The following is a 19,466-nucleotide window of genomic DNA, read 5'->3' on the forward strand; positions in this document are numbered from 1 at the left end:
AAGAACGGTGATGTAGAGATAATATTATAGCCAATACTTAATGAGCGTTGTGTTGTTGTATTTTAAGCACTTGATATCTGGTTGTGTCTGTTATTAGTCTGTTTTGTTAGCTGAGTGCCATTTTTTGAATAATCCATTATGAATAGACTGTTTGAATATAATGTAGAGAGATTTTCACATGAAATAACTACTAATGACTTTTCTTTAGAAAATAATTCCACATGATATATTACCAAGTTATTTAGTTCTGATTGCTAGCAAACAATTCTATTGAACTTAGTACTTAATTAACTGCTTACATCAAAATTATATCATCATTTTACACATCATCATCATTACTATACAAGAAATAAAATCAATAAACCAGCTATATAGTATGCATTTGAACAATTTTAATAAATATGTAGCATATATCAAAACACAACTATTTCTAAATTCACCTTAACTTCAACAAGTAAAAAACCACCCGGCTAACTGCAAGAGTTTTGAGTGAGACTATGATGCCCTTATCTATGTCCACCGTAGAGAGTTGCAGCTGCAATCTCTCCTCCATTGCCTTCTTCCATTGCAGATACTTCACTCATCTGAATTGCCAAAGGAGTAGTTTCTTTTGGACTCATTTGGCTGGATGCATGAGTAGTAGAACCCTGAGTAGTAGTAGTAGTAGTTGAGCCATTAGCAGCCTTTCTCAAACCCCTGTTCTTTTTTGCCGTTTGAGCCCAACCAACTAGCCCTTCTTGTATGTGTTCTTCAAATATAGCCTTTTTAAATGAACTTCCCATCTACATTAGGAGCATTCTTATTAAACCTCTCAAATGCTAAAAATCCTATTTTTTAGCATTTTTAAGATAAAAACACCACTCCATTAAACCGGCCAAATCTTAAAGTGCAATCTCATATTTGAGACCGCATTGTAGCTACAATTGTAAAACAAAAATTATTTTTTAAGGCATGTTTGGTAGACTGTAATAGGCGTTGTAATGTAATTGTTATTCCTATGGTTTAATTATTCTTTAGTTTGGTTATGTTTTTATTACAAGGAATAGTCATTCCTTATGAATAGCTATTCTTCAAAATGAGGAATAATTATTCCTCTTTAAAATGTTGTATTAACTATTCCTTAATAAGTGCAATAATTTCAAAACTTAATATATTTATAAATAAACAAACTTTCCATATACATTTAATAATTATAAAAATAAAAAATCATAAAAAATAACACATATCTCTGTTAAACTTAAAAATAATAATTTTTAAGGAAATATAATTGTATAAGTAAGATATTTCCTAAAATAAATATTAAGTTTCATTTTTATGTTATAACTCATAACCAAACTTCCCCCTCAAAAAAAAAAAAAAAAAAAATTCATAACCAAACTAATGAATAGGTTTAGTTATTACGTTACAACATACTTTATTTTGTTTATTTATAAATATATTAAGTAATCCCCGTGTACCAAACATCCCCTTATTCCCTCAGGCTCTCTCTTCTCTCTCTCTTTCCTCTCTCCACTTCTTTCTTCTCTCTTCTCTCTCTGTGCTTTGCCGATGAGTGTGCTCCGCCGATGGTCGTGGGTTGTGGTCTGATGTGCTCCGGCGATTTTTGGGTCTGAGTTCACGGGTCTGGGTTCATGGGTCTGGGTTTGTGGGTCTACGTTCGTGGATCATCGACTTGACCGGGGTTGAGATCGGGGTGGTGGGTTTTGGTTGGGGTTGAGAACGAGGTGGGTGGGTGGTGACTGAGATGGGTTGCTGTGGCTGAGGAGTGGGTAGGGATGGCCATGGGTAGGGTATGGATCGGGTATACCCATACCCGATCCGAAAAGTTTACCCATGGATACCCGATTATCAATACTCGTTAATATCCATACCCGAATCTTACCTGAATATATTATCCATGGATATCCATACCCTACCCGAAACCCGAAACCCATTTAATTTTTTTTTTTAATTCAAAACATTTTAACATAAAAACTAATCGATTTGAGCCAGCGGCTGCCTAAAATTATGTTTTTATTAGTTTTATAATTTAGTTTTCATTTTCTTTAAGAATCAGCATAATTAATAAAGAGAACAAGCACTATTATTAAGCTTGCAAGGAGTTGGGGAAGAAAATAGAACAAAAAAGAAAAAAGAAACAAGAAACATAAGTTGGTATTTTGGGAGAAAAGGAGAATGGAGGGCAGAGATCAGGGAGGAAGATGGAGAAATCTAAAACAACGACTAGGATTTAAGGGAATGGGGTGCTGTAGTGCCATGTGGAGCCCGACTTCTTCAACTTTGGCCATCCTAGAAAACCATAAAGAAGAAGAAGAAGAAGAAGAAGAAGAGTAGGATTTGGTGAGCAATGCGAATGTGAATGTTAATGATGTTCATCAGGCACCTACTACAGCTACAGGAATGAACCTAGCAATGGCACTAGCGGCTGAGCGTAATTCAAGGGATGAGAATGTCAATGTGGGTCACCTTACTGCTCATCAGGTGTGCAGAAGCAAGAGCTTGGTTTTTCTTTTAAAAAAAAAACGGGTCGGGTTTGGATAATATCCATACCCTACCCGAACAATTCGGGTAATATCCATACCCTACCCAGTTAAGTTCTACCAATTAAGAACCGAGTGTTACTCGAAACATTTGGATCGGGTAGGGTTGGATATCCATTACCCAATGGGTATGGCCATCCCTAGGCGTGGGTCTTGGGTTTGATGGGTTTTGCTTGCTGTGGCCGCCGTGGGTCTTGGGTTTGTGGGTTTTGTTCGCCGCTCTATCCTCAGCCTCCCTCTCTTCCTCTCAGTGAGCTTCTCTCTCTCAAGTTTGGTATAGTTTTTGTTGTTGTTTGTTTGTTTGTTTTTTTCTTTTTTTTTCTTTTTTTTTTGGCTATGGGGTTGATTTTTGGATGGATGCTAATTGTGGAGGCAATGGGTTGGCCAGTCTGGGTTTGCTGTTGAATGTTGATGGTTTATGGTGGTGGTGGCTGACAGTGGCTAGCCATTGAGAAGAAAGTGGTGGAAAGAGAGAGAAAGTGGTAAAATAAAAATAATATTATTTAAGTGAAGTTTGATGTTCGGTGGATTGTAAAATGATACGTTAAAATTGATAAAACAGGATTTTAAAATGGTAAATGTTAAAATATTTAGCATTCTTGATAAGAATGCTCTAAGGAATTCAGCAATCTTCATCAGCCTAAAATCCCAACATAAATTAATTGATCATAAAGAAGGTGAATTCTCAGTGATGATCCAACTCACCTGTGTGACAATTGCATAAAGTGGTAGGGTACTATAACTGCAGAAGAACTGAACGAATACCCTATGAATAAAAGTTGACATTTAACATCAGATTGGTTCATCAATAGAAACACATGATTTCAAGAATAGAATAATTATTATCATTGTTTTACCCTATAACAAGTCTTGGGATGATATAGTTGATTTTTCCCATTATGCATGAGTCAAATCCATATTGAACCTGTAACATATTGAAGCACCATAGGAATTCAATCCATAGTTTTCATTTCAAATTTATCTTTGTCTCATTAGTATGTAATGAATATTAAATTTTAATTGGTTTACCCATATCCAAAAGAAAAATGCCAGTTCAAATGAATTCTGAAACAGGATGATATGAATCAGCAAGAGAACAATCCGGGGCCTATGGAACCAGAAGTGATCATCTGAAGGATGAACTACCAAATCACCTACAATTGCTGTATGTTTCTCGGCAACCTCATGGGCCAACTGGATAATTACATGCTCTAACTTAGTGCCCACAGCAAGTAGAATCTGTAAAATATAAAAAACAATATCAATGTTATGGCCCTTACCCTACATGTTATCTAGGACATATACAAGATGAACATGTAGTTTGATGATCTGAGCAGACACACAATTATTATGAATCATTTATTTGATTGTTATTTTCAACAAAAGAACATGGTAAGTTAAACAAAAGTATGGAAAAGACACTAGAAATGAGCTAACACATTTTTCTTTAGAAGCTGAAAAGCCTGAAATCCATCTATTCAACTATAACTGTATAGATAACATGTAGCTGCTAGGTGGCATGGTTGACTGATGAGGGACATATCATAAAGTGGTATACAAAGTCTTTATCCAGTCTTCCTTCTAGTGTAGAAATTACACACTCAAAATTGAACAATGTCAGCCATTTAAATAGTGCATGCAATCTTCCTTATGTTTTTGACACACACACACAAAAATGTGTTAGGACTTGATGAAATGGATTAAAATTGAAGGGCACAGAATTTAATCTTGACAACATAATTGTGAAATTTATTCACATAGACATAACAAAATCCCTAACCAATATCTCTAACAGATTTATATTTGTAAATACTAGTATACAAGTACTATTTAATGAAACCAGGAATAACATCCTTCTTGACATCTTTTGGCACATGTTCCATTTGTCCTAAACAGTCAACTATAATGAAAACAGAGCTTTTGCTTGTGTATTGCTACAGTTTGAAGTCAACTAAATGAAGGATCACCTTAACATCAATGACGTCAATTTTAGGAATTTTCTTGCTTTTTATCATATAGAATTTTATTTAAAAATAACCTTAGTTGACTTGGATGATTAGATAAGGTGGAAATTATGATCTCTATGTTTTACCAAGTTGAATATGATAGAAACTAGTGACATGCTTGCAAAAATACAGTTTAATATAATTATTATCTTTCACAAGTTCCTTTTTAGGGAGAATGAGCATGTATATACCAAATTCTTGCCCAAAAATTATCTCGTACCACTGAGAGCTCCTTGAATTTCTGGAAGCGCCTGTAAGATTGTAAGACTCCTTTTATAGAGCCTAAGCTTGGGTGAACTGTAGTAATGCTTAATTGCTGCTACAAGAGATGTTTATGATTTGGTCCTATATAAGTATGTCAAGCTTTTGAGGGGACATATGATGGTTTCTATGAATTGATGATCTACACTAGGTGTAAGACTGTAAGATTCAGCTTTAAAATATTACAAGCTCCTTGTGATAGGTTAGAAGTGTTCAAAAGAAGAAATAGATACCAACTGTCAATGACACCGCTTTATTAAGTTAAAAACCAAATATGTATATTTTTACATACAAAAGCCACCTTCTATATCAAAAGGAATTTAACTCAGAAAATGCAGTTAATGTAAGACTGGCTAGTTCCTTTTAATCCAACATTAAAAAAAAAATAAAAAAAATAATAAAAAAAAGAAGAAGAAGAAGAAGAAGAAGAAGAAAGAAACCACATAAGCACAATCTGTCATGTGAGCTAGTGGGCATCAAGATTTAAATTCTAGGGTGAACTAGTGCACAAACAAACTTTGCTCTTCCGGCGCAAACGAAAAACAAAGGTTGGCAATCAAAATGTTCTTACAAGGTATAATCTTCACAAAACTGTGACTAATAAAATTGCATAAATATATAAGCAATTTAACAGGTAAACTATGACGTAGAACTTACAATGAAGGGTATGAATGCAATCCAGAAGTACGCATGCCAACCTGCAAGAAAAGTCAGAATACATGATGGATTGGAGATAATGATCTTCATATGGCTGAGCCTAGAACAGAGATAAGGACTATGGCATTATGGTCATTGGAACAGAAATTTTGATGAATAATTCATAGAACATGACGTTCAACTCAACAGTAATTAGATTTAGAAATGTGAGTCATATGGACAAGAACTTGAAACCTCTACAACGAAAATTTCTACACTGTTTTCAGAACCTGGGTTAGGACCATATTATAAATGCGAGTCAGAATAGAAAAACTGGGTTGCTAAGGATGGTCTTAGGGCCATACATTCAATTATGTGCGAAAACCTGTTACACTTTGTTAATGTGAATCTCACATTGTGAGAGAGAGAGAGAGAGAGAGAGAGCTTACCAGCCACATTCAGCAACAAGAAAATGACCACAAATAACCAAAGATACCAACTGCAATTGATGAAGTTAGAATTTAGTAGGATCTATCAACTAAGAGGAATCAGATTAGAAAGTACTTAGTGCACAGAGAGCTAGTATATTGTAATAAAATACATGGAAAATAGAAGTACTACCATTTTTCAAACAAAAGAGGTTGAGCATAAGCACAAACCTTCAAAGTCAGTACTTTTTTATCGGTTTAACCTTATAACTCCACATTAGGAATAATAAAGCTCAAAATATAGAAAATAAGATAGTGGGTGCACTTGGAATGTCTTTAATTATTGTGACTAACCTTATTCCAACGACTTTACTGAAATCAGCTTCAAGGGCACGAATCATGTAATTGTGGAAATTAAACTGTGGGTTTCCTCTGCAATGAGTCTACAGAAAAGAAAGATACTAAAAATCAGAAAGATTATCTAGTGAAGTAAAAAGTAATGGGGTTTTGAAAAATAAAAAATAAAGAATAATAAATTGAATACATGTAGAACTTTATATAACTTACCATAATGAAGCCCAGTCGCATTGTCAGATAATCTGTTTTGGTCACAGACCCATAAAATTGCTTGAAAAATGATTGCTGAAAATGATGAAGTCATTAAAAAAATAAATCAATTCTGATGTCCATTACAAGTCAGGCAAGCATCCCAGAAATGATTTCTAATGTCATAGCTGAAATATTTCATTCTTGATTATTATACATAAAATGCAAAGGAAAGGTGATCTACAACATTTAAATTTTCAGAGTGAAATCATTTTTTGTTAATCTCTTTTTCTTTTTTGTCTTGAAACTGACCTTTCCCTATGCATTTCAGGCTTGTTAATATTTGAGTAGTACATGGGTTTTTTATAAAAAAAAGTACGTGTAGTCTGGCATATAAGAAGAGGTAAAAGATAGTGGTTTTTCTTTTTCCTGATATTTATATAACAACCTGGGATACTGTTGGAAACTATTAAGTTATGAATCTTAGTAAGCCAACTTTTAATCAAACGAATTTAAAATGGAAATGGTCAGTATGGTCACTTTGTAATTTTTCACAAATTTCATCAATGAAATTTATATTCTGAAGAAGAGAGACCAAGAAACCGTGGTGAAATGAATGCTCTCCATCATGAAAAACTATTGATAAGTATGATCATTACATAATCCTTTTAATAACGTTGATGAATCAAATTATTGGCGGTTGTAATCATAGTTGGTATTACTTGTCAAACAGGCAGATTGACTTGATTATAAAGGGTTCTGTAACTTACCACCCATCCTAACAAAGTTGAATCTTTGCCAATACCCAGAAAGCGATTCCTGATAAAATCGTGACCTTGGACTCGTGTAAAGTTTGTTTTCAGAACTGCAAATACAGTATTTTCGTGAGAAAAGATGTAAACAACGGCAAGTAGTCGTTGGATACTAAGGAAAATGCACACACTTCAGGGTGAATGAAGAAATTTCAGGCCATAGTGAAAAATTCTGAGTGACTCAATTCTATAACATTCAGTCCAAAAGAATTGAGGTAAGGAAAAAATTTATTTTATGATCCGGGATTCAGCAGAAGGAAACATAACACAGGAAAGTATTTAGACTTAAAACTTTTAATGAGAAATTGAGCATTACCTTCTTCTGGATTGTTTTCCTTTTTAAAGATAGAATCCTCCCAATGTTTCCATTGACGTATCTACACCATTAAAGCATATTATAGAAAAATTGAGTCTAAGGTTAAAGAATAAAAATTCTTGGTTATAATTAAAAAAGAAAAAAAAAAAAAAAAGACAGATAATTATAAGAATAGGGACAACTAACCTTTGCTCCTCCAAAAAGAATGGTTAGAGCACAGAAAGTCACATGCACAACAGCTAACACAAAGATAAATATGTGAAGATGATGCAGTGCAGTAAGAGATAACAGTGGGACCTTTCCCTGAAAAAAAGATGTAAAGAAAGCAAAAAACTAATAAGATATTTCAATTCATAAACGCATGTGCAACCTTAGTTAACAAATTAGATTTTGATTGCATTCCTAGAGCATTCTTTGAAGACCTTAATAACTTTATATGATGCTGAGTTCAGTTATGCATGCTTATAAGTTATAACCCACAAAGGTCTCAACTGGGAAAAAAAAATTACATAATTCTGTCCACACTAGAAGATGTTGATCTATTCAATTTCAAACAGTGAAGAATAAAAATATTTTGTTTGTATTAACAATTTAACATTAGCTGACAATTTTGTAATACAGGCCTCCTACCAGTAAGATTTAGCTATTGCAGAAGATTGAACAAGAGTCTATAATACACAAAGACAATTCAAAAGAAGGAAAAAGGAGGAGAAGAAAAGAAACTGCTAACAATAAGGAACAGTAACTAATGTTCTATAGCCTCTAAGGGGCATGTATACTCTGCAATTCTTTTTCACTGCTTTCGAGAGAACTCTGCTATTAACAATCACCTCAGGTCATATTGCTCTAAGGCTATCTGCTGTATCATATAAGGGTACTGAAGATATAACTAGCAATTGCAGGAATTAGTTGAAAAAATAAGCACTCCAAAGATTAAACGACCAATTTTTTAGAAAAATCTTTTTGGCTCTTTGGAACACCAAAAAACTCTTCAATAAGAATATATGGGACGCTTCATCTAAGGTTACTTAGAATTTACTCTGAAAATGCACCCTGGCTAGTAAGAGTTTGTGAAGTCATATCCAAAATAATCAGTCAAACATATCTGCTTGAAACCTTATCCATGATTAGAACCTCAATATTTTGTGAAAGTTTAATGATTTATTTAAGGAGTTATCCTCACTGTTACATTGGCAATGCATATCAAAAGAAATTTGGTGCTTCATCAGGTAAGAAAGACTCTTATATATAGAAGCTAAGTTCAATTCACCTATGTGCTGTTGTATCTTTCTATTATACAGGAAAAAGAACGTAATTCAAGACAAGCTAACTAGCGCAATTTACTCTGTTTTAATGATCACATTGATTATACGTGTGCTTTACCTATAAACAATTGCATTGTTGTATCTTCTGGAGTTCGATTTATAAAGACTTAACTTGAATGTTTTAAAGCTAGAACTCGCATGAGTACATTAATTATCCTGGCCCAGGAGGCCGATTTCATAATAGCTGAATCTCCAAGTTCTAAATCTTTTTACTATGAAATCTTAAGTAAGTGACCAGGAAGACAGGGAAAGCCCTGAAACAGCAAACATATATGCTTGGCAGTACTTAAAACATGAGCATTAAGAACCTAGGTTCTCAAATTTTCTTATTTATACCAGGTTAACTTGATTAACAATGCTGGGGATTATGACATGTTCTAATTCTGCACCTAATATGAAAATCATTGATGGCAAATGTGATTATAACTTTTTTTTTCTGTAAAACCATCCAGACCAATTAGATTATGTAAATTTTGTCTTGCAGAAATGAGAGAGGGAGTCACTGGCGGCGCCATGTATAATTGAGGGTGGTCACAGGACTAGGAATGGGGTCGGGTTCGGGCCGAGTTTTTCCATACCCAGACCCGACCAGTTTATTAAACAGGTTTTTACCGGACCCGCCCCGTGGCCCCGTCCAGCCAGGTCAGATTTGGGCCCAAATCGTGGCCCAATCAAAAAGCGATCCAAAAATGCCACTCCCTGTTCAGCAATGTCTTTTTATTTTTTTTGGACCCAATCACCATCCAGCAATGTCGATACACTGCATCAATAACAAACACAAAAAACAAATCAAATACAATGAACTAGCCCTAAAACAAACCCAAAGTTATTAGAAAGACCAAAAAAACATTGGACTAAAACTAAAAATAACATTTTATAAATTATTAAAAAATTAAAATCAGAGAAAGGGAGAAACAATGGCCGTGAGAAACGAACCTGTGATGAACTTCAGGGTCGGCGATGACAGAGTTTGAGACCAGTGGTGACAGCGCTTGAGGGCCGGCGGTGAGAGCTGGAGGCTGGCGGTGAGATCGAGTGATGGCCGGAGGTGACAGAGCTTGACACCAGCGGTGATAGCGCTTGATGGCCGGCGGTTAGATCGAGTGATGGCCGGCGGTGATAGAGCTTGACGGTGATAGAGCTTAAAAAACTAATAAGATATTTCAATTCATAAACGCATGTGCAACCTTAGCTAACAAATTAGATTTTGATTGCATTCCTAGAGCATTCTTTGAAGACCTTAATAACTTTATATGATGCTGAGTTCAGTTATGCATGCTTATAAGTTATAACCCACAAAGGTTTCAACTGGGAAAAAAAAAAAATTACATAATTCTGTTCACACTAGAAGATGTTGATCTATTCAATTTCAAACAGTGAAGAGTAAAAATATTTTGTTTGTATTAACAATTTAACATTAGCTGACAATTTTGTAATATAGGCCTCCTACCAGTAAGATTTAGCTACTGCAGAAGATTGAACAAGAGTCTATAATACACAAAGACAATTCAAAAGAAAGGAAAAAGGAGGAGAAGAAAAGAACAGAACGGAAAAGAAACTGCTAACAATAAGGAACAGTAACTAATGTCGGATTCCAAATATGTGACATTTCAAACAATCCACCCTGCCCGTTGATTTAACTGGTATGTAGATAAGAAGAGCATATGCATTTGCAACCAATGCATTTGCTTTGAGAAGACTGACTGGAAGAATATTCCACCAATCAATAATATATTAGTTTTTATAAAACTTCAAAAACTAAATATTGTTCCAAGTCAAGTCATGATTAAAAAATTTATCTGTAGTTTGCTTTTAAAAAAAATTAAAAAAAAAAAAAAAAATCATATGGGCCCTTTCCCCCCAATAAACAGTACTCAATACCCTACAAACTACAAACCAAAATACAAAAATTGTTTTGGTGCGTTGATAAAGTCAACTAGCTCCACTAAAAATTGATTCCTTTGTGACATATTTGTATCTACTTTGATTAAAATAAACAACAAAACTAGAAAACCCCATTAATCAATCACCAATAGCCAAAATAGTAATATGGATACAAGCGCTGATTGCGGTTAAGTTCCAAAATTTAGAAAGAGAAAAAGTTTTTAAGTACCCCCATCTTAGCACAATATTCTTCGGGAGTAGTTGTTGCCTCGGCGAGGAGGCGACGGGGAATAAAAGAAGTGAACAAGGTTTGGAAATGGGTAGTAGTAGAAGAAGAAGAAGATGCATCTGTTTTACAAGGCAACCACTTATTGGCTAAGTTCTCGGGTATGCAAATTTTGGCAATCCGTGCTTGGAACACTGTGAGTAGCAATGATATGAACCCCAACAACATCAACTCTGCATTCATTCACACCATAAAATAATATGATCAGGCACACCCAGTATATATCCAACTCTATATATAAGTGTGTGTGCACATATATATATATGCATGTAATAGAGAGAGGAAGAGAGCGGAGAGTACTGGTGACCTTCTTTGATCTTCTGTAAGGCTTGATAGAGAGGCTTCTGGTTCTTTTTCTTGAGATACTGCAAGAGAAGAGAGAAAGAGAGAGAGAGAGAGAGAGTCATTCATTATATAAATAATTAATGATGATCAGTACGTTTACCAAGTAGTCTAAGACTAAGACTAATAAGGAAATAGAAATGATACAAAGGATGCAGAAAAGAGAAGAGATTGACATGCCTTGCCAGTGTAGTGAAGGAGACGTTCAACGGCGAGAGAGATGGCGACGATAACACTGCACACAATAGCAACAACCCACGTTGGGGTGTACTCCAAAGTTGGACCTTCTCCAGCTGCCATCTTTCTCTGTCTCTGTCTCTATCTCTGCCTAATATCTAATTAACCAAAAATTATGATGTAGTGCAGTACTCTCACTCTTTTCTCTCCTACAAATAATTCTTGTCTTTGAAACAAGAAAATGGAACTAAGAGAATCGAATCATAATCAGAAGAGTGGGATAGAGAAGCTGTAAAGCAGCTGGTGGGATTATCAAGCCGCCACTGCCATTTTAGAAAAACCTTATGAGCCAAAAAGAAAATTAAATGTGAGAATTTATGGGGTTTGGCCCTTTAAAGGCTAAAGATTAAAATATGCTGAGCGAGACTGACCGCTAATCAGTGCAAACATCAACTCCGGACAAATGAAAAACTGGGTTGACCCAACACATGAGCACATGTTACGTTATATAGGCAGTATGTAGATACCGTGGGTCCCACACCCACCCCGCTCCTAATAACAAGTAACCATGAATCTTACCAAACTCTCAAAAAGATTTTTTTTTTTTTCTTTTGTTTTGACTACTTCTAACCTAGGATTTTTTTTTTTCTTTTTTTTTTTTGGGTTGCAAAATAACATCACTTTGCTACAATTTTGTCAATTAGTAACGTTTCCAAACTATTTAGTTAACTAACATCTCGAGTTTTTTAGACTTGAGTTCCCTGTAACAACTCGAGTTTTAGAAATTCGAGTTTCATGTGCTTGCAAAGCTGAAGTGGATTTAAAATTCACGTAGAAATCAAGTTCCTGCTTTGAAAAACCCAAGAACAAAACCCACTCTCCACTTCCTTATTCATTTTTCTTCTCCAACCCAACAATCATGATCTCAGCATCGACACCGGAGTGGCTCTTAGAATTTTTTAAAAAAAAACGGAGAATCAAAGAAAAAGAGAGAAATTTGAGACAAACCTACACCAAGAAGAACGGCCACCTTCCCAATCGGGAGATCCATCACTGATTCGCTACTGAGATGAGAATAGGTGGGGTGGGTTTGGTTTTGCTGTAGGTAGGTTTGGTTTTTGCAAGTGACTTCACAGGGTGGCTTTGGTTTTGCTGTGGGAATGGGTATCCTCTTTTTTTTCTTTCTTCTTTCTTCTTTCTTCTTCTTCTCCTTCTTTCTTCTTTTCCGTTTCTCAAAAATGTAAAATTAAGAACAAGACTTGAGTCTTCGAGACCTGAGTTCTACGTGTATAAAAATTTCCACATCAACCTTCCAAAGCATCAAAATCGAGTGTGTGAGACTTGAGTTCCTTCATTGAAATCAAGTCTAAGAAACTCGAGATGCTAATTTGCTAAAATGTTTCAAAAACATACCGACTAACGAAATTGTTGCTAAAATAATGCTAAATGGCAAAAAAATCCTCTAACCTAAGGTTACCAATTATCAGCAATGAAAGAATGGGAGTGTATGCAAATTACAAAGGCATTATTAGGCATCATTAGCATTCAGCATCGTGATGATGGAGAAGGAAGGAGAAAGAGAAACCATTAGGATAAGGTTTATATTTTAAATAATAATAAATAAATAAAAAGACAGAAAAGAACGCGTATCATATTCATTTCATTCTTTAGCGTAAAAATATTTACGTTTATTTTGAATAATAAGGAATAAACAAAATAAATAAATAAAATAAGGAAAGGGGACACTACCGGAATGGAAACGCAGAGAAATTATTGTCAATTGTCATTGGAAGGATCTGATCTGTTTCCAACTTTCCCGTCTGTCACGTTCTCTCTCTCTCTCTCTCTCTCTCGGACTTTCACTCCCAGTTCATTCGAAAAAGAAATGCATATTCAATTCATACACGAACGCGAACATTGAATGATGCCTATACTTTGTCTTAATTTCCTTTTTACTCGTTTCTCCATTTTCTATATTATAAAGTATTTGACTTTGTATCCATATCATATTTATACATACCAACACATGTTGCTTGCTAAACAACATAGATGCTCCCACTAATATTGATTATTCCTTTATAACTCATTATCACTAATCAGCATGAGTCCCAAAAAACTTTGTGACAGGACTTTATTATATTCACAAAAGAATTTAAGCACGGATTAAATTTTCATTATTTTTGACAATTTTTCTTTGATTCCTTTATAATTTCTATATTGTGTTGGTTTAAATGAATTTTTTCTCAAGCTTTTAGATGATGGACTTTAGAAAAGATGTTCAACTTTTATATGCCAAACTTTGACTATAAGTCTTGTACATGGAACAAATTGAGATAAGAAATTAAGAATATGGTCCATTTTGGTGGGCCTTAGCTTGATTTGTGTAGACATCGATTTTCTCTCCTGCCAAAAGTCTGACTTATTTTAGGTGGAAATTTCATTGATTAATACTTGTTTGGCATGATGCCACAATTTACCAAACAATAAATTCTTTTGTTCAAGTTCTAAAGAGACAATTAAGTTACTTTCAAGAATTTCTCCCCAAAAAAAAAAAAAAAGAAAAAAAAAGTTACTTCTATGAATAAACAAATGAACATTAGGCCTACATAATAAAAATGTGAGAGGAGAAAGCACTATTCTCTATACTCCGAGAGTACCTAAAAATTACTTGTAGATACCTCTCCTAATTTTTTTTTCTTTTTTGGTAGTTGGTCCTCAACTTAAACGGATAGAAAAAGACTAAGTCATGATGAAGTGAGAAATTGGGAGAAGATCAACATCACCATGGGCCCAGTAAGTATCATCATTCAACCATGATGATTAGTCTCAAGAAATGTTTGGTCACCTCTGTTTCAGGGACCCTATCTTTAGAATCAGTCAAGTTAACATTTCATTTATTATTCTTTGTAAAGACTAAAGACTAAAGAGTCAAGTCAACTTTATTTAATGGTAATTAACTTGTGTGGTATGGAAAAGGAATATAAAATTTTTCAACACATGATGTCACTAAATTGGATTAGACCATGTGATTAGTGTGTGGTGAAAGCATAATATATTTAAGATATCTCAAGCACAAATTGTTTATCTTATCATGAAAAATGGGACATTGCACTTCGAATTCTTTGGTATTCTTAGAACTTGAACATGAGATGAGAGTAAGGGCTTTTGACACTTTTTCATTTTTCCTATTCTTGTAGCAAAGGTTTAGGGAATTGATGAACTTCCCTTGTTGCCTTGTTTCTCTTTCTTTAATTCTTTATTATTAAGAGAACCAAAAAAAAAAAAAAAAAAAAAAAACCCATGAGATAATCAAGAAGTCTTGTACATGGAACAAAATGAGATAAAAAATTAAGAATATGGTCCATTTTGGTGGGCCTTAGCTTGATTTGTGTAGACATCGATTTTCTCTCCTACCAAAAGTCCAACTTATTTTAGGTGGAAATTTCATTGATTAATACTTGTTTGGCATGATGCCACAATTTACCAAACAATAAATTCTCTTGTTCAAGTTCTAAAGAGACAATTAAGTTACTTTCAAGAATTTCTCCCAAAAAAAAAAAAAAATTACTTCTATGAATAAACTAATGAACATTAGGCCTACACAATAAAAATGTGAGAGGAGAGAGCACCATTCTCTATACTCTGAGAGTACCTAAAAACTACTCGTTGATACCTCTCCCCAAAAAAAAAATTTCTAGTTGGTTGTCAACTTAAATGGATAGAAAAAGACTAAGTCATGATGAAGTGATAAATTGGGTGAAGATCAACATCACCATGGGCCCAGTAAGTATCATCATTCATCCATTATGATTATTCTCAAGAAATGTTTGGTCACCTCTATTTCAGTGACCCTATCTTTAGAATCAGCCAAGTTAACTTTTTTATTTTTTATTTTTTGTAAAGACAAAAGACTAAAGACTAAGGAGTCAAGTCAACTTTATTTAACGGTAATTAACTTTTCTGTGTGGTATGGAAAAGGAATATAAAATTTTTCAACACATGATGTCAATAAATTGGATTAGACCATGTGTTTAGTGTGTGGTGAAAGCATAATAAATTTAAGATATCTCAAGCACAAATTGTTTATCTTATCATGAAAAATGGGACACTGCGCTTCGAATTCTTTGGTAATCTTAGAACCTGAACATGAGATGAGAGTATGGGCATTTGACACTTTTTCATTTTTCCTGTTCTTGTAGCAAAGGTTTAGGGAATTGATGAACTTCCCTTGTTGCCTTGTTTCTCTTTCTTTAATTCTTTATTATTAAGAGAACCAAAAAAAAAAAAAACATGAGATAATCAAAAGTCTTGTACATGGAACAAATCGAGATAAGAAATTAAGAATATGGTCCATTTTGGTGGGCCTTAGCTTGATTTGTGTAGACATTGACTTTCTATCCTGCCAAAAGTCCGACTTATTTTAGGTGGAAATTTCATTGATTAATACTTGTTTGGCATGATGCCACAATTTACCAAACAATAAATTCTCTTGTTCAATTTCTAAAGAGACAATTAAGTTACTTTCAAGAATTTCTCCCAAAAAAAAAAAAAAAGTTACTTCTATGAATAAACTAATGAACAATAGGCCTACACAATAAAAATGTGAGAGGAGAGAGCACCATGGGCCCAGTAAGTATTATCATTCATCTATGATGATTAGTCTCAAGAAATGTTTGGTCACCTCTGTTTTAGTGACCCTATCTTTAGAATCAGTCAAGTTAACTTTTTTTATTTATTATTCTTTGTAAAGACAAAAGACTAAAGAGTCAAGTCAACTTTATTTAACGGTAATTAACTTTTCTGTGTGGTATGGAAAAGGAATATATAATTTTTCAACACATGATGTTAATAATTGGATTAGACCATGTGATTAGTGCGTAGTGAAAGCATAATATATTTAAGATATCTCAAGCACAAATTATTTATCTTATCATGAAAAATGGGACACTGTGCTTCGAATTCTTTGGCATTCTCAGAACTTGAACATGAGATGAGAGTAAGGGCTTTTGCACTTTTTCATTTTTCCTGTTCTTACTGCAAAAGTTTAGAGAATTGATGAACTTCCCTTGTTGCCTTGTTTCTCTTTCTTTCTTTCTTTATTATTAAGAGAACAAAAAAAAAAAAAAAAAACACAAAAAAAACAAAATAACCCCCCCCCCCCCCCCAAAAAAAAACCTCACAATCAAGGAAGTTCAAAGTTTCCCTCTTCCCATGTGTATTAAAATACATAGTATTTATAAATAAATAAATAAAAAAATAAATAAAAAAGGAAAAAAAGAAGAAGGGGAAGTTCAAACTTGAATTAGGGCAATGATCCCTTTTCAAGTCCAAACTTGTGGATTTGCCCACAATTTGTTTCACACAATGCCGAGCTATCGGAGTAAATGATATCCTAGCTCCTAAACACTCCAAAGTCCAACTCTAAATTGAACTCGGTTATTTCTTTTCAGGCCCAAATCCGTAAATTTGCATGTTATTTGTCTGACATGATGCCACAATTTACCAAACAATAAATTCTCTTGTTCAAGTTCTATAAAGACAATTAAGTTACTTCTAAGAATTTCTCCCAAAAAAAAAAAAAGTTGCTTCTATGAATAAACTAATGAACATTAGGCCTACACAATAAAAATGTGAGAGGAGAGAGCACCATTCTTTATATTCTGAGAGTACCTAAAAATTACTCGTTGATACCTCTCCCAAAAAAAAAATTTCTAGTTGGTCGTCAACTTAAATGGATAGAAAAAGACTAAGTCATGATGAAGTGATAAATTGGGTGAAGATCAACATCACCATGGGCCTAGTAAGTATCGTCATTCATCCATTATAATTATTCTCAAGAAATGTTTGGTCACCTCTATTTCAGTGACCCTATCTTTAGAATCAGTTAAGTTAACTTTTTTATTTATTATTCTTTGTAAAAACAAAAGACTAAAGACTAAGGAGTCAAGTCAACTTTATTTAACGGCAATTAACTTTTTTGTGTTGTATGGAAAAGGAATATATAATTTTTCAACACATGATGTTAATAAATTGGATTAGACCATGTGATTAGTGCGTGGTGAAAGCATAATATATTTAAGATATCTCAAGCACAAATTGTTTATCTTATCATGAAAAATGGGACACTGTGCTTCAAATTCTTTGGCGTTCTCAGAACTTGAACATGAGATGAGAGTAAGGGCTTTTGACACTTTTTCATTTTTCCTGTTCTTGCAGCAAAGGATTAGAGAATTGATGAGCTTCCCTTGTTGCCTTGTTTCTCTTTCTTTCTTTATTATTAAGAGGGAAAAAAAAAACCACAAGATAATCAAAATAACCCTCCCCCCCCCCCCCCAAAAAAAAAAAAAAAAAAAAAAAAAAACCTCACAATCAAAGAAGTTCAAAGTTTCCCTCTTCCCATGTGTATTAAAATACATGGTATTTTCAAAAAAAAAAAAAGGGGGAAGTTCAGACTTGAATTGGGGCAGTGATCCCTTTTTAGGCCCAAACTTGTGGATTTGCCCACAATGTCGAGCTGTCGGAGTAAATGATATTCCAGCTCCTAAACACTCCAAAGTCCATCCCTAAACTATACTCAGTTTTTTCTTTTTAGGCCCAAATCCGCAAATTTGTGTGTTATTTGTTTGACATGATGCCACAATTTACCAAACAATAAATTCTCTTGTTCAAGATCTATAGAGACAATTAAGTTACTTCTAAGAATTTCTCAAAAAAAAAAAAAAGTTGCTTCTATGAATAAACTAATGAACATTAGGCCTACACAATAAAAATGTGAGAGGAGAGTGCACCATTCTCTATACTCCAAGAGTACCTAAAAATTACTTTTTGATTCCTTTCCCAAAAATTTTTTTTTTTGTAGTCAGTCGTCAACTTAAATGGATAGAAAAAGACTAAGTCATGATGAAGCGATAAATTGGGTGAAGATCAACATCACCATGGGCCTAGTAAGTATCATCATTCATCCATTATGATTAGTCTCTAGAAATGTTTGGTCACCTCTATTTCAGTGACCCTATCTTTAGAATCAGTCAAGTTAACTTTTTTATTTATTATTCTTTGTAAAGATAAAAGACTAAAGAGTCAAGTCAACTTTATTTAATGGCAATTAACTTTTCTGTGTGGTATGGAAAATGAATATATAATTTTTCAACACATGATGTTAATAAATTGGATTAGACAATGTGATTAGTGTGTGGTGAAAGCATAATATATTTAAGATATCTCAAGCACAAATTGTTTATCTTATCATGAAAAATGGGACACTATGCTTCGAATGCTTTGGCATTCTCAAAAATTGAACATGAGATGAGAGTAAAGGCTTTTGATACTTTTTCATTTTCCCTATTCTTGTAGCAAAGGTTTAGGGAATTGATGAGCTTTGCTTGTTGCCTTGTTTCTCTTTCTTTATTTCTTTATTATTAAGAGTACCAAAAAAAAAAAAAAAATCACGAGATAATCAAAATAACCCTCCCCCCCCCCCCAAAAAAAAAAACCTCACAATCAAGGAAGTTCAAACTTTCCCTCTCCCCATGTGTATTAAAATACTTAGTATTTTCAAAAAAAAAAAAAAAAAAGTTCATACTTGAATTGGGGTAGTGTTCCCTTTTTAGGCCCAAACTTGTGGATTTGCCCACAATTTGTTTCAGACAATGCCGACCTATCGAAGTAAATGATATCCCAGCTCCTAAACACTCCAAAGTCCAACTCTAAGTTAGACTTGGTTATTTCTTTTTTGGCCCAAATCCGTAGATTTGCATGTTATTTGTTTGGCATGATGCCACAATTTACCAAACAATAAATTCTCTTGTTCAGGTTGTATAGAAACATTTAAATTACTTCTAAGAATTTCTCCCAAAAAAAAAAAAAGTTACTTCTATGAATAAATTAATGAACATTAGGCCTACATA

At 33.8% G+C, this 19,466-nt stretch overlaps 1 protein-coding gene across 1 annotated transcript; it reads right to left on the minus strand.

The window, feature by feature from the left end:
* Window positions 1-309: 309 nt before the first annotated feature.
* LOC115965415 (MLO-like protein 1) lies at window positions 310-12,034 on the minus strand. The gene is made up of 14 exons (XM_031084631.1): window positions 11,563-12,034; window positions 11,348-11,405; window positions 10,984-11,213; window positions 7,732-7,848; window positions 7,546-7,606; window positions 7,188-7,282; window positions 6,439-6,513; window positions 6,226-6,314; window positions 5,893-5,942; window positions 5,465-5,505; window positions 3,570-3,779; window positions 3,398-3,465; window positions 3,246-3,306; window positions 310-782 (listed from the first exon to the last, which is right to left on the minus strand). Exons 1-14 carry the CDS (start codon window positions 11,680-11,682, stop codon window positions 507-509), a joined length of 1,551 nt encoding a protein of 516 aa, XP_030940491.1. The 5' UTR covers window positions 11,683-12,034; the 3' UTR covers window positions 310-506.
* Between the last annotated feature and the right edge of the window lie 7,432 nt (window positions 12,035-19,466).

The sequence above is a fragment of the Quercus lobata genome, chromosome 10 (genome assembly GCF_001633185.2).
Source record: "Quercus lobata isolate SW786 chromosome 10, ValleyOak3.0 Primary Assembly, whole genome shotgun sequence".
In the NCBI taxonomy this organism is placed as follows: Eukaryota; Viridiplantae; Streptophyta; class Magnoliopsida; order Fagales; family Fagaceae; genus Quercus; species Quercus lobata.